The following is a 16495-nucleotide window of genomic DNA, read 5'->3' as shown; positions in this document are numbered from 1 at the left end:
GTTCAGAGTTGCTTATGTTAACTTGTTGCCTACAGCAGGGTTTTGTCCATACCAGTAAAGCTTTTCCTCCACCCTCTTCTTCTTCCACTGGCAAAGCAGCAGCATCCGGAAGGTCTTTTGAAAAGTCTTGTTACAGAGGGCATAGCACATTGGGTTGACGGTGCTGTTGACGTAGCACAGCCAGTAGCCCAAGTGCCAGAGGGACAAGGGGATACATTCAGAACAGAAAGTGGAAATGAGTACCATGATGTTGTACGGTGTCCATGTGAGAATAAAGGCCAGGAGAATTGCGCTGAGAGTCTGGGCTGCCTTCCTCTCCTTGATCAGGACCATTCTCTTGCGCTTGGTGATTTGGCTCTTGAGCGTCGCGTCAATGGGCTTGGATGACGAAGCAGTGGAAGGTGCACTCATGGACTCAGCAGAGGAGAAGGAAGCTGCTTTGGTGTCTTCATTACCTGTATGCAGAGAGTTGCCTTCCTTGGCAGCTGGCTTGAACTTGTATGAGACGCACTTCTTGCTCTTCTGAGAGCTGCTCTTGATAGACGGGAAGAAATTCTCATCCTCGTGACTGCTCAGCTGTACCCCATCATTGGACATTGCTGTTTTGTTCTCCCCACAAGCATGGTTCCTGTAAGTTGGCAACACTCCAGGGGATGCAGGCCGATCTTCATCTTCAGAAGAGGCATAGCTATTGAAGGTGGCCAGCTGGTCAGCTTTGGACCATTCGTCATTGGATGCAGAGGCAGATTTAGCAGCTTTGCTGCGACTGGACGATGACCAGGATGACTGCTTCTGATCTCTGGAGGTGCTGCTGAAGCAGGACCTGATAATGGCCCTTTGAGGCTGAGATTTGTTGTCAGAGTCTGTTGAATGGATAACACCCTGGAGTTCGGCCAAGTCTTTAGTACGTTTCTCTGTCTCTTTGTATATCCGACAATACAGAATGGTCATGACAGAAACAGGGATGTAAAATGCAGCAATTGCTGTGCCAAAAGTTATTACTGGCTCTGAGAAAAACTGGATTTGACACTGTCTTTCAGGAACTGTTCTCTTACCTACAAAATACTGCCAGCACAGGATAGGAGGCGCCCACAGGATAAAGGACACAAGCCAGGCCAGACCTATCATAATTCCAGCACGCTTCGGTGTTCGCTTGGCTCTGTAGGTCAGAGGTCTTGTAATGGAGAAGTAGCGGTCAAAGCTAATAACCAACAAGTTCATTACAGAGGCATTGCTAGCTACATAGTCCAGAGCCAACCACAGATCACATGCAAGGTTGCCTAGTGACCAGTAACCCATCAGGATGTAAGAAGTGTATAAATTCATGGAAAAAACACCAATGATAAGATCAGCAAAAGCTAGGCTCAGCAAATAATAGTTATTAACAGTTTTCAGCTGACTGTTGACTTTAAAGGACAGCATTACTAGAACATTCCCAATTATCGTGATCAGGCTCACTATGGCCGACACAGTTGCAATTGTGATGACCTCCCACAAGCTGTGTGTGACGAGGTGGATGTCGGAAGTGTTGGCACTAATGGAGGAGTTATCCATTTGACCTCTGTCCATGGCTCCAGTTTCAGCTGGTCTCCTAGCAGCAGTTCACCAGAAGTGTCTGGAGCAGAGAATGCACCATACTGACATGGCCATTCTGGAGGAAAAAAAAGAAGTAATGTTAGTTTTTTCATATCCACATTGCAATGTTTGAGCTTTCATTGTAAAAGGACTAATCTAATATTTATAAATATGTAATCCATGTAGTGTCAGTTGATATGCAAGAAGCTTTATAGCATAGGAGTTCCATACATAGCATAGGCGGTCATACTGTATGTAAACATTATTTCTACACTGTCTTGATTTGGCTTGTGAAAGAGAGAGAAGTGTGATCTTAGCTTTTAGCTTTTACAACATGTATTACGGTTTCACTGATTAAGTGGTGTGACTTACTTAAATGAATGATAACCTGTAAATACATCCCTGAAATTCTTCTTAATGAACCAGCATCCAGGTCTTCTAGAAGGTTCTGACTACAAGTGTTGTCTAAAATGGCTGGCAACAGCTGTGCCTACACTGAGAAGTTGTAAACCATACTTATTTTGTTAGATTTTAAAAAGTAAGACTGTGCTCTAATCCTAATTCCGAGCCTATGTAATTTAAAGGGGCAATCTGTAGGATATATACTGTACTTTGTCATAAAATGTCCAGGGTGCGTGGTCATAGATTAAGGAAACAGTCAAAGTTAAAACACTGCCGCCTCTCACAGCATTGCTAAAGCAGTATATTCTTCTTGAGAAGTGCCCAGTCCAGGGCGGAGCTCATATGATCCCACCCTTCGAGGTCCTGCCTGTCATCCTGCCCTCTGTCCAATCATTTTACAGTCCACCGTGTGGCCAGGTCTACAAATACAGTGTCTCGCAGCCATGAAATGACCAAGTGAGCATAGTTGATTTTATTTATTACTGGACCCAAAAAGCCGAACTACTCTTTTAAAAATCTCCATGACCAGGGACGGAGTAAAATGAGAGGAAATTGGCCTTATGTTTGAAAAGTGGAGGCAGTTTACAAGCAGGAACACTACAGGACAGAGCCAGTACTGGCTAATTTCCTCCTGAACTGGCAACAGCAATTCATTTCTGATCAAATGTAGAAGTACAGATGCCTATGAATAGATTAAAAGGCATAAACGCCATAGGTTGTGTGTTTTATATATATATAAAATGTGAGGCATAGCAACGTGTGAAAGTTGTCAGAACTGTGTTTTGTGTGTTTTATACGAAGAAGGTGAATAACAACATGATTGAAAAATGTAAATACGATTGTGTGTTTTAAAGAAACCGATGCAGATTCATGTGTGTTTCTCTGTGGTGTGTGTGTGTTTTAAACAAATTAAGGAGTAAGAATTGTGTTTGAAAAGCCTCACATATTCACCTATTTAAAGTGGAACAGAGAAATCTAACTTGGTATTACACAGCAAATATAAGTGTTTTACAAGTAGGTAGCTAGATATTTTAGTGAGATCATGTACACTTGGTCTTCAAATTGATAAAATGGGAAATAGGAAGAGTTTCAAAACAAGTTTTGTTTATAAATCCTAGGGCTAGCTTTAGCTTCACATAACTGTTTATGGTGGAAATGAGTATTCAATAAGAAGCTAGAGAATACAATTTTTGTGTGTGATTTAAATGGTTAAAGTGGAATAAAAGTTCAACTTCAAAAAGTTAATTAATTCATTGTCTGTAACCACTTATCCTGTTCAGGGTCGCGGTGGGTCAGAGCCTGCCCGGAATCACTGGGTGCAAGGCAGGAACACACCCGGGAGGGGCGCCAGTCCTTCACAGGGCAACACACACTCACACCTATGGACACTTTTGAGTCACTAATCCACCTATGTGTGTTTTTGGAATGGGGGAGAAAACTGAAGCACCTGGAGGAAACCCACGCAGATACAGGGAACACACCACACACTTCAAAATGGCAGTCTGCTCAAGCTTCATGTCTGGGGAGAAGGCAGACAGCTCTTTCCACTATTTTGAAACTGTATTATAATTGTATTATACCCTAAGGGACACTAAACATATTGTGGTTGAGTACATCAGAATGTCTCCCAAAAGTGGAAAATTATTCCAATATGAGGAAACATTTTATGTTGAAGTATTATTATCCACATATTTACTAGACAAACTATAACAAGTTAAAAACATACATTTTTAGTCAAGTCCATGCAAGTAAAACTGAAATATCACAAAATGATTTTGAAAAGCTGATATGAATTTAAACAGTGTTGGGTTGTGGGTGTAGTCTGGGTGCTACCAGATGGGGGAGACATACACCTAATATTTCTTTTGTTTCCCCAGAGAGACTACAACACGTTTTTTGAGGTAAATTGTTAAACTCAGCAAATTAACTCTCACTTATTCATTCATGCTTTGCTGGTTCGTGTGTGGAGATTACATGACTGGCCTCTACAAGCCCCATACTGAAACGTCTAAATGATATTGAATTTAATTCAACAACGACCTAGAACAGATTTAAGTGTTTAAAGAAAGTGAATGAATGAATTTAATTGAAATAGTTGCTTGGGAGTGATGGGCAATATCTATTTAATTCAATACCAGAATAAGATGATATATATAAAAATGAATGTTCTGTCCAGTGCTTTTTATAGAAACTAAAACTATAGTGCCAGAGCTTAAGATTCAGAAGTATTTAGTTCGCACAGACATTAAGTTTAAATTGTATTTAATAAAAATATTGTGTAGTATATAAACATATTTAGTTCCAAAATTTAACATCCACACAAATCAATATATTAATTTATTCATTAATTTTCTGTCGCTACTTCATCCTCATCAGGGTCATGTGGGTCTACCCAGAATGATTGGATGTACACACCCTGAACAGGACCTGTGTTAATTTGTTGTCACATTCATTGCTAACCTGTTTCAATCATCACCCTTGTCTTAAAATGTGCCTGCTGCATCTCGGTAAGCAACTACATTAAAATGTTTTGATTGATAGTATTTCCCACGGTTTTTTCATCTAAAAAGATTTTTTCTTCTCACTAAGGCTTATAACTAAATTCTCCACGTAATAAACTTCTATCCACATAAGCCATTTAAAAATAAATAAATAAATAAATAGATAAATAATTCTAAAATGTTTTCCTCCACCTACATCAGAAGGGGAGTTTTAAGCCTTTAACTCAGAAAAGTTCACTTGCTGTAAATGCTAAATTGACAGTACTGTAGGATGTGTCAGCACATTTAAAGCAGATGTAGCAATGGTTACACTTCGTTAGCTGGAATGTCCTTTTTAAAGAGTGCGGTGAGTAACACACTGCCACAGATGTAGGAGACTGGAATTTGATTCCCTGTTTTGACATTAAGACACTGTACCACTAGTAGTATTTATGCCCAGTTCAAGATAAACTATCCAGCCATTTTAAAATAGTACTCAGGCCAAGTACTTCTGCCAAATGAATGTTTACAGACATTTTATGTATGTACAATCCATCCCTATGCTCTGGCACTCTTCTTGCATCAAACTGAATCACAATGAATATATTTTTTATTTTTCCACTCAAATAAGTGATGTGGCTAGCAGCCTCCAGTCACAGTGATGTTATACACTGCAAAAAAAAAAAAAAAAAATGTCTAAATATTTAGTGTTACTCATTTGGAAATTGTTATAAGGTTATAATAAGATTATACAACTTATTTCTAACTTATTTTTACCTGTTTTAAGTAATATTATCTACAGAAAGTTTTTATTCCATTGGCAGAAGTTTTTGCTTAATTCAAGAAATGACCTGAAATGATGCTTAAAAGAAGCAAACATGTCTAAGCATGTTTCCTCAAATGGGTTAATCTATGAGCTTTTGAAAATTGATGCTATCCTGTGGTAAACTAAAATGCTCAAATATGACATACATTTTCCTGTGTAGCCTATAGTTATTTCCAGTATATTGTGAATAATAGGGTGGCTTAAAGGTCAAAATACATATAAAGCTAAACTCTACAAGCAGTGTTAGAACTTTAGCAATTGGAGCCAATCAATTTTACCTACTGTCAAAGTGACTTTGGCAATCACATTTGTGAAAGCATACAAGTACACTTTGGACATTTTATTTGAAGTTGCCAGTGTCACCTACACTCACAAGATTTGGCAACTGAATATGCTATTTTCTGATTAGCATATAAGCACACACATCCTCTGAATCATTAAGTTATTTAGCTGTGCTTAGCAATTAAGAAACACTACCTTAGCTTATTTCTAACAATATTTATGTGTGATTTCTGTGGTTGATCTTTCTCAGTGCTGACACTGATGCGGTTGTGGTGTGTTTGTATGTGTTGTGCCATTATGAGTGGATCAGGCAGTGTCCACTCACTGTCTACTCTATTCAGATCCTTCATCAGTGGTCAGTGGAGACAAGATGCTGTAGTCTGGATATTTTACATTGGTGGACTTTTCTCAGTCCAGCAGTGACACTGAGAGGTTTTTAAAACTCCATCAGTACTGATGTGTCAGATCTATTCATACCAGCACTAACACACCATCGTTATAAAAGTCCTGATCACAACGTCCTGACCATTGAAAACAAGAGTGAAGGGGGACAAAGAAAAGTATGTAGATCATACTAGAAGTCTACAGTCTGTAATTGTAGAACTACAAGGTGACTCTGTAAGGACAGAGGAGCTGATAGCATGGCCAGTGAATGTAGAAACAAGGGAGGTGGTCAGGTTTTTGAAGTTTATATCCACAACAATGGCAGGCCTTTTCTGAATGAGGCATTATCAGGAAACTGACATGATATTTCCCTATAAACAGATGCCATACTGAGCTTAATATTTCCCATCCATTTCTTAATTAATGACCAGTCCCCTTATTTCTTTATCATGCCTCTGGTACATCAGAGCACCAGTGTTGCAATGACATACTGGATTTTACATAAGTGACACTGTGTGGCCTAGTTTTTCTCTCTTTTTTCCAGAATTAACTATCCTTATTTATTATTTAATAGCTGTCCTTACTTTTTATTATCGTTTGTAGTGAAAAATGTTGATTTGTTCACTAGCAACCATATTCTGTGTTAATTTAAGGTTGTATCCAGATGGCTGGCTAGCAAGCCTGGACATATTTCTGACACAAAATGGAAACGTGGTGATCATTGATTTGATAATGACTGAATCTTTACTGAGAAACACAGTACTAGGACCTTCCATGACCTGCTCACTTGGAGAGGGCTAGGCAATGTAGCGGATGGGCTTTCAGCTTTATATACCAAGCTGTTGTTCTCTTTACATCAGGCAGAGCACACATGATGCAGCGGGTTGAAAGCGAGATGAACAGCCCATCTATCACTGTGGCTTTTTGTTTCTAGGGAAACCAGCGACCAATTGCTTTTGGAAGACAAGAGCCAACATAATTTCAGGTGCAGGGAATACGCTCCAGGATTTGCTGGAGGGCAAAACAAACAAGCACTCCAAAAAACAGATGACCATGTCATCCGCTCCCCTGCGTTTATTTAAAAGGACTCATAAGCAGAGACAGTGTTTGTGCCATGAAGCACAGTCTCCTCTGAGTTTTTCTCAGAGGAGACATTACTCACAGGAAGGAGAACTGCTCACAGACCTGGGGTAACTGTGTGTGGTGGGTCATTGCGGAAAATGCTGGCACAATGCCAGTGTAAGTAGGGGGTGGGACTGCAAATTAAAAAAGTGATAACGATGCAAAAGCATCCATTTTCTTCGGGCCCTTTCAGTAACATAAACTGAATCAGCTGGACTCAAATCAATTGGTCATAGCTTAATGTCACTCGCCAGATGCTTCAGTCTGCAGCTACATATGTGTACAGCAGGGGATTATGGCAATACTGCTTCCCGGGGCCGTTTGGGGTTAAATGCTTTGCTCAAGGGCACGAATGCTGTATCAACTGGAAGGGCAGGGATACTTACAGGGCATTCCTGTGGTTCTCTGGCACTTCATATGAATTCCTGAGCTACCCACCCCCCGTGTAGCAACTGCTCTCCTATCTGCATTGCACTGGTGATAAAAAAATGTGTCCTTTAAAAAAAATATTTCCATAAAGACCTTATTTCCTTAAAGACTAGTGCAAAACACCTCAAGTATAAAAAAGGATGCTGTTTTCGGAAGATTTTTTCCTTAAGGGATTTACTTAAGTGAGTTGCATAAAATCCCTCAAACATTTCACTTAAAAAGGACATTTTTTAAGGGATTTATTACAGTGACTGAGGTTTTGTGGCTGTAATAGCCTACCAGTTCCACCATTAATATGCCCCCCACACAATAATAATAAAAAAAAACCTCAACATGTTTTAATAGCTTTTAAGATAAACAAAACTGACATAAAAGAAAAATTAATTGGACCAAAGAGAAGAAAGGTATTCTTTTAGAAGCATATGAAAGGGAAAAAAACTGCAGCATAATCAGGAGCTGTAAAACTGCAGGGAATGCGTGGTTGGGCTGTGTGGAATATCCAAAGTCATCTTTTAGCTCGTTCATAGATTGAACAATGGTCAGATCTGTCTCTAAATAACTACACATCATGCAGAGAATCTAAACCATGATGTCAAAAAGTTACACCTAGTTATATAACCAGATACATAAATCTTCAAAACCTCAAACCATACTGTCATGGGATAGGCCCAGGTGTAGAGATGTAAAGCCTGTGTGTATGGATCTAGTAAGAACTGAACATTCATATGTACATGTCTTAAATGAGGGCAAATAATGCTTTGTGAGAGGAGTTACTTCCAGCTGAACTTGAAGCAACAACCTTGAGTGAATGAAAGCAGTACTTTACCACTGCGTCACCAGCACAAACAGGTATGGGGTGCAATTAACTCCTACTGAAAAATTACTACTCAAACCTCAGACAGAATGTGCAAATCAAAAACCAACACAGAAGCACTTCAAGAGTGGGAACTGATTTTATTTACTTCTACATTTTACTGGAAAAAAAAAATCAGAGCTTGTTTTTATTCTTATCATTTCTTTAGCTCAGTTCCAGCTTTTGAGGCACTCTTCCTTTTTTTAGAATTTAGATGTTTTTAATTATTTTTTTGAATTTAGATAAGTTAATCTCTGTTTTCTTTCCTGTTATATGTCATTTTTTTCTTCTCTTTTCAACAGTCTGAAATCATACCAGTCAACCCTATGACAATGGGGCGTTGTTTTCCATAGCCTTAAATTCAGGGGCAACCAGGTGCATCCAACTGGCACTAATTACCTCTTAGTATTATGGGATTTTGAGTTTCTCAGAGCAGCAGTGCCATGCTGATGTCGCCCCCTGTTGGCACCTGGCAGTGAAGGCTGACCCCTTTCACATATGCTCCACCTTTTGAGAGTTAAAGGGAGCTGTTATGACCCTTAAAATATTTTAAAGTAATTGACAGTTAAGAAGTTTTATGCAAACTTAAAGGGAATACTCAAAGGGACCTCAAGGCAATGTTTTACGATTGTAATCAATAAACACTTTTTATAAAATTCCTCACCATGGGGTTTCCTCACCATTTGCTAGCTTTGAAAAATTTCAATGCAACGCGAACTGGCCGAGTTGTGATGTAAAGCCTGTTTGGAGAGGAACTAGTGCCACATTGAGTGCTCCAAGCTTCAAGTACCTTCATTTTTAAGGGTGTAAGGCTCATGCTTCTCATCTTTATAATATTATTAACACAAAATAATGCTTTATTTATGTATTTAATTTTGCATCTGTTTACTTGTAGCGTGAATGTGAACAGAGATTCAATCAAATTGTTGGTGTATAAACAGTTCTGTTATAAACTATAATCTAATGCATTATAATCTATAAGCATTTTGATGTGAATATCTATGCATGTAAACTTAGTCAGTGTTTAAATGTTCTATTCAATTCGTACATACCATAACATACAAATACAAACTGGCAAGCTGGTAGCTTAACTTTTATTAGCATACCTTAACTCTTAGCAATGTTAGCTGAGGTTTTACAAAGTAAATCGTGTGGATAAAGATATTATAGAGAAATCTAGATATCCTGGAAATTGCCTCCATGCTAGAAGATCAAGTGTATTTGTACCCAAGGTCTCTTGAGGCTCTTCTGCCTTAAAAATAGCGTGGGCTGAGGAGGAAGATGAATTAGTGATGACTTGTATTCACTGACACATGAGCACAGATGCTTTCTTTCTTTCTTTCTCTTGCTCAGTGACTCATCGGCCCTAAACACTGACACCCTGTATGAAGTGCACTGGGCAAACTCAACACAAACTAAACTGCCCTGCAGCAGAGGGGCAAGTTAGTTGAGCTTTAGCAGCAGGCTATGGCTGATACGGCTGACCAGATATGCAAAACAGAGTCTGTCCACAGCAATAATTCTATGTATGTTCATCAGTACCACCAAACCTTTCTGAAATATTGCAGTAAATTAAAGTTGATCACAAATTGATCACTTTTTTTATTCTGTTCTGCTAAGTATTTCCAAGTGAAACAGGGTATTGGGACAGGTCTCTGAGCTAGATGAAATTTTCATTTAATAATGGTTGGTGGGAAGTTGGGAATGTGAATTTAAAACATGACATTTGAAGATTTAATTGGAAAATCAGTGCACGTTCTAGATATGACACAAGTTACAGTGTTTTCATGCACCACAAAGAAAGAGATTACAGAACACATGAAAGAATCAATAAGAGACACACATTTACAGAAAATCTCCAAACATCTGCCCATTTAGAAAATCTGCCCACAACAGCGCATGCCTAGCATACAGCCAGTACATACTGTCTAAACTGGAGGAGATGTTCAACAATATTCACATTTACTGTGAGTGCTTGTGAGTTAGTGAATGATTGAGTATGTGAATATACATGTGTGTGGGTAAGTGAATGATTGAGTGAGTATGTGAATTAGGTACTATATAGGTCAGTATATATAGTAAATGTAGTTAGAAAAACTGTCATTCATATATATATATATATATATATGAATGATACTACAGCAGGTAGTGTCGCAGTCACACAGCTCCAGGGGCCTGGAGGTTGTGGGTTCGAATTTCCTCTGGGTGCTCCGGTTTCCTCCCTCCCACGGTCCAAAAGCACACTTTGGTAGGTGGATTGGTGACTCCAAAGTGTCCGTAGGTGTGAGTGTGTGAGTGAATGTGTGTGTGTGTGTGTTGTCCTGTGAAGGACTGGCGCCCCCTACAGGGTGTATTCCCCACCTTGCGCCCAATGACTGGCACCGCGACCCTGAATTGGATAAGCGGTTACAGATAATGAATGAATGAATGAATGTATATGTGGGTGTGTGTGTGTGTGTATGTAAATTAAAAATCTAATTTGAAATCTTTGAAATCACCATCTTTAAATTGTCTTACCCAAAACTCATATAATTTTCAATACAAAAAAATCACCAAGAACAGAACAAATTAATGAGCATGTCTTTGCACTCATAACGAATGCAATTCACTTGACATTTTCTAAGTATTTAATTTGTTCATTATTTATAAATCACTGAAATACATCATCACCTATCAGCAGAGTAACTGAAGTTTGACTTGGTTCTTTTCCTTTGGAATTTTTTTGATCTAAAATAAAATGCAAACATTCCACAGACTGTTCTTACCGATCACAAAGGAGCACAGTAACAGAGACTAGTAACTGAGATTGAACGGCTGAAACTGAACAGAGTAAGAATAAGATTCCAAGATTATAGCTTAGTGTGATATATTACATTCTTTAAAATAAAACTGCTCTTTGGTCCTCACTCCTGGGCTCTCACACTGTACTGAGCTGTGGCTCATTCTCATTTAAAGGAACAGGTGCTGAAACAGGGCTGTTCATACAGGGGGAGATTAATACTGTGATGTTTGCTCTTTGTGTTATTTTGATCTAAGCATTTCACAGACATTTCATTAAGAAACTGTTAAATTGTAGAAAAGTGATATAACATGTCTGTATTAAATGTATGTATTTGAGTACATGTATCTGAATCTCTCAGTGTGTGAGTGTTAGCAGTTGGCTTGTTCTTTCTTGACCATCTGGTCAGCACGTCTGTGGCATGATATTGTCCAATGACTGTTAATGAATGATTTGTTACTTACATTTATATTCTGCTTTACTAGATGCCCTAAATGCTCGATCATTTCCACCTGAGTAAACATGTTTGGAACATTAGAGACTCACCTGCACCACTACTAATGCGGAGCATAAAGCTGCATGATGCGTCAGCAGCCAATTCATGACAGTACCCTCACCACAACTCAGCTATTTGCTACAGAGTCAAACCACCTACCATCATGTGATTTTGGACTGTGAGATCACTGGAACTGTATAAACTGGAGGAAACCCACAGAGGGACTGGGAGAACAGTTAAGTGATGTGAGGTAAGGAATGAACCCAGGACCCCAAAGAGTTGTGTGGCAAATCAGTTTTGTGGATTTATTTTGGCTTGACTATGTGAATTGAATAATATATTACTCAGAGACAGTTGCTAATCTGCTGGTGCCTGTTTGCTTTGGTTGTCCTCTAGTCCATCATCAGTGGACACAGGATGCTGCTCACAGGATGCTGTTAGCTGGATATTTTTGATTGGTGGACTATTCTCAGTCCAGCAGTGACACTGCGAGGTTTAAAATCTCTAGCAGCCCTGCTGTGTCTGATTCACTCGTACCAGCACAACACACTTTCATACATCACGACAACATCAGTATCACAGCAGCGCTGAGAATGAGCCACAGTCTAAATCATACCTGCGCCGTGGTGGTCCTCTGGTTCTGTGTAAATCTACTTGTCTGTTAAGGCTGCCAAATACTAATGTGTTTGGCCTCACATGTTGCTGAGCAATGCTCTTGGCCATTCAGACGCATCACTCCTTGTTCAAACAGAAGCACACAAGGACAGCGGGTGGATGCTTACTGATAAGCAACACAGCTTTATTTGTTTCACTAGGAATAACACCACTGCAGTCAGGCATTTTTCTATGTTTTCTGTTTGGATTAGATCGAGGATAGCATTCTCAGGATTAATCTCAGGCTGCAAATAGGGAATTATGCCACTTTTTTAAAATTCCTGCATAAGTTAATGGTTAACAAAGTCATTCTGGGTGGTTTGATATGCAATCTCAAACTGAAAGGGGTTTACAAATATAGTCCTTTTTACAAATATAACCACAGCCATTAGAAGTAAATATGTTGATATATATTTTCTTAAGGGAGTATTTTGCCCTGCTATGTCCTTGGTGTATGTAAATGTATTGGGTCTAAATCTTGTCTCAGCTAACAGTGACACTTTTGATTTTAGACTTCTGCTTCCTACCACCACATTGAATAATTCAGAATCTCTAAGAATGCAGCAGTTCACTTCAAACTCCCAGCCAAGGTTCAGTCCTGATCCAGCTCCTTCCTGGCTCTGCTTCTATGCAATTACACACACCTGCAGCTACTCAAAGGCTCATTAAACCTGCTACTTATACCCCATTTACTCGAACACTGCTTTGTGAAATCTCTGGCTGTTCCTAAATAGCAAGAATGCGAAGAAGAGACTTCTGTCTTATCTTGATTTTCTTCACAAACACTTTGTGAAAGTACTGGCAAAATTAACACTTTAACGTAATTTTTTTTAATGCTAATTAATAATTTTACCAAATTTAACCACTTCCTCCCATACTCTTTACAGAATCTAGTGACGTATTAGTGTCTTGGTTGTTTAAGCCAAAAAATAAAATAAAATAAAAAATGCACCATGTTAATCTGGCTTTAGACTTAGAACCTGCGCCCTGCCCAAAAACTTCTATTATCAGACTTAATGGTACTTTGACTTTTCTAATTTTCACCACTGAATTTTAGAGTTTGCTCTTTAATTTATTATAAAAAAAAACCACTTTAATTGTCTTCCCCAACTTGTTAACATTGCCTAACTAAACATAGAACTTCTCAGATCATCAAAATTATTCTGTAAAATCTGTGTCCTCAAGAAAACACATTTGATCCACATGAATCATTTCTGGAGCTCAAAGCCAGTGGCATCCTTGGAGAGTTGGGCTTAGGGGAAATATAAATAGCAGACATGGCCTGTGTTACGCTGGAGTATTTATGACACAGAAGCCATTATGAAACAACTGAAGGCAGCAGATTGATCAACCTGTCTGTATTTTGGATAGAATGACTGGATGCTGAGACCAACTTGTTTCTTGATCTGAGGTTGTGTGACCAGAAAGTGTAGAGTAGGTTTCCTCCCAAGGTCCAAAAACACACGGTGGTAAGTGGATTTGCTACTCAAATGTCTCTGCGTTTGAGTGTAATATATTGAGGAAGTGAGCTTTTTGCTGCTACTGGTAATGTCTCCAATGGCCGCTCTACTGCAGAGGGCAGACTTTCAAATTCCTGGTCTGGGCTGGGTCAGTGCAGAAGCACAGTCAATCAAACCATTGCTGAGGGACTATTCACATGTAGTGTATTTAGCCAATAAGCATCCTCAAATCTGATGTCTAAGGGTGTGTCATCTCTTGCCTAGGTTTGGATATATTCACACATTCAAACTTAACTTTGTATATAGAAACATCATATACCTTGGTATAAAACCAAGGTAAACAAAGGGAGTTGTCTCATGGCATCCATTTTCTACCGATCAAAAACAAAAAGAAGTAGCATAGGCCTGAGCAGGGAATTTCTCACTGGTGGTCACTGGCTACAACCAATTGACTTCCCCACTGCTGTAAACTACTAAAGTAGTTTACCATGTACAGTAGTTTACTACTGCTGTACAGTAGTTTTCTAAACCAGAACTGGGGACATCTCGCCCCAAGATCAGAGTTGAACAGACCAGAGCTTTGGATTTTCTCACCAAAATACTGAACTTGACTAGGCTTTACCTGTGTACTTTCTGACCACAGTTGCAGGTTTGAGTAAGCCTGAGACATGGCCTTTTATTCCCACAACACTTGTATAGCTGGGTAAGCCTGAGTTGGAGAATTTATTACCACAATAGCCCGAACCTGGGGACATTCTCAGTATGGCAGATAAGCTGGTAAAGGCCCCAGCCTCATGTTTTAGGATATTTTCTTTTGGTCTCTAGTCCACAAGACAATGGTGCTTTGAAAACGTTCTTCAGGTTAGACATTTTTAAAAACCTGTCATATTTACAGGAACACTGAGCATTTTAAAACAATGACATCACACTGTAAGCCGTTTCTGTTTGTTTGTTTCTATTTACATTAGCAGAACTTGTTCACAGTGGGCCTGAAATATGGCTAGCCGCTAGGCTATTTCTGTTGTCTCTGTGATTTGTGGATTGATTATGTTTTGTTACGTGTTCGTAGGTAAATGTCACTTTAGCTTTACATTAAACTGTGCAGTGGGGGTGCCGGAATGTACTGTGTTCAGTTTGTTAACACAAGATCTACATATTGATTCACAGTGTGTTTTGAAGTCACATCGTAAAAGGTAGCATCAACCTCTGCTGAGCTGACATGCACATTTTAGCATTTTTGGGTAACTTTACATTCTCATAAGAACATAGATATTTTTGAAAATGCCTTTGTTGTATATGAAATCTTTTGGAAAACTTTCTGTAGACTTTCTTACTACAGTAGCTACACTGGCTAAGTCTGAGCTTGGGATTTTCTCACTACATTATCAGAGCTGACTAGACCGGAGCGGGGGATTTTCTCACCACAGTTGTAGAGATGACTAGGAAACTATTTATCACTGTTGGGAGACTTTTATTTCCTGTCAGCTGGGGAAATTATGCAAATGAATCTTTGAATCAATGAAAGCCACTATAAAAATGAAAGCAGTTTGAGGATAAAATATTTACATATTGATAGGAATAAAAAAATTATCTTGGGTTACATTAATATATGACCTTTCAGTAAAACGTTGGATGTGTTGTTTTACTGTAGAGGACAGTGACTATAACAAACTCTGGCTATAACAAATCTTCTGGCTGGAAGTTTTTTTTTTCTGTTTTGTTAACGTTTCAGTTCAAATTCCTTTGTTCTTCAGCAACAGCTCCCTAATGCAGTCACTGACTAATCTCACAGCCCACTGCTGTATGTGTATGAGTGTGTTGTGGAAACAGGCCAAGGGCTTTTTGGCACTGAACTAGCAGCATGCATGCCTGCAGTTGGTGTACTGACCCATACCTAAGATCTCTGATTCTTGGCATTCAGAGACCTATGACAAGGCTCCTGGAGGGCCAGTGTGGATATAGAGCAGTTTCAGCATTTATTAGTCATAGGAAGACAATAATCTCAGGTGGAGCTAGAGGTGGTCATTATATATTTTATTATTTTGAATTAAAGTAATAAAAAGTCAAAACTCACTTGTACAGTCCTTGTGAAATAAAACAACTTTTTGTGGGCTGCCTAATTCAGAGATAATGGGATAAAATGAGATGTTCTGCATTGTTTTTGAAGTCAAATGCAGAGACTTTAGAACTCCACCTCACCCTCATCTGAGTCTCTCCAATCACAGGGCTGGACCCACATTTAGGAGAGAGTGCAAAAGTACAAGGTTGTGTGGATTAAAACAAAGGAACAAACCCAGATAAATAAGAGTTCTGACCGAATATGTGAAAATGAGAAAGGAGAAAAAAGAGAACAAACAGAAAATGGCTGAAAATGAGAGCTTCTGTTTCTCACTGCTGTGCACTCACATTCGGGTAAACCGTGGCTCATTCTCATATAAAGAAACAGGTGCCGAAACCAGTTGTTTTGGACAAGGCTGTTTAATGCTGCTGTGGTGCTTAATCCTTGTTGTATTTTGACCAAAGCATATCACAGATATTTCAAGACCCCAGGGTACTGTGGAACTTGTGGAAAAGGGGTAGAATATGACCATTTTAAAGCAAAATATCAAAATGGCAAAAAGACAGTAACTTCAGGTTCTTCGTTGCTCCAGCTTTTAAAAGGTGAATACTTGTATCTCCCTGATGAGACAAAAGTAATTTCCTATAGCAGTGAGGTTAAATTATTTATTCCTGAAGGATCATTTACTTTCTTT

The 16495-nt window shown here is 39.0% G+C and overlaps 1 protein-coding gene across 1 annotated transcript in view; it reads right to left on the bottom strand.

Annotated features, from left to right (window-relative positions):
• chrm5a (cholinergic receptor, muscarinic 5a) overlaps window positions 1-16495 on the bottom strand; it is a 28795-nt gene continuing 12300 nt past the window's right edge. Inside the window, exon 2 of the mRNA XM_066683581.1 lies at window positions 1-1651. Coding sequence (XP_066539678.1) covers window positions 13-1569 — 1557 coding nt within the window. The 5' untranslated portion in view covers window positions 1570-1651 and the 3' untranslated portion in view covers window positions 1-12. The remainder of the gene's footprint in view (window positions 1652-16495) is intronic.

The sequence above is a fragment of the Hoplias malabaricus genome, chromosome 1, assembly GCF_029633855.1.
Source record: "Hoplias malabaricus isolate fHopMal1 chromosome 1, fHopMal1.hap1, whole genome shotgun sequence".
NCBI classification, from domain to species: Eukaryota; Metazoa; Chordata; class Actinopteri; order Characiformes; family Erythrinidae; genus Hoplias; species Hoplias malabaricus.
This window is presented reverse-complemented; position numbering and strand designations above follow the sequence as displayed.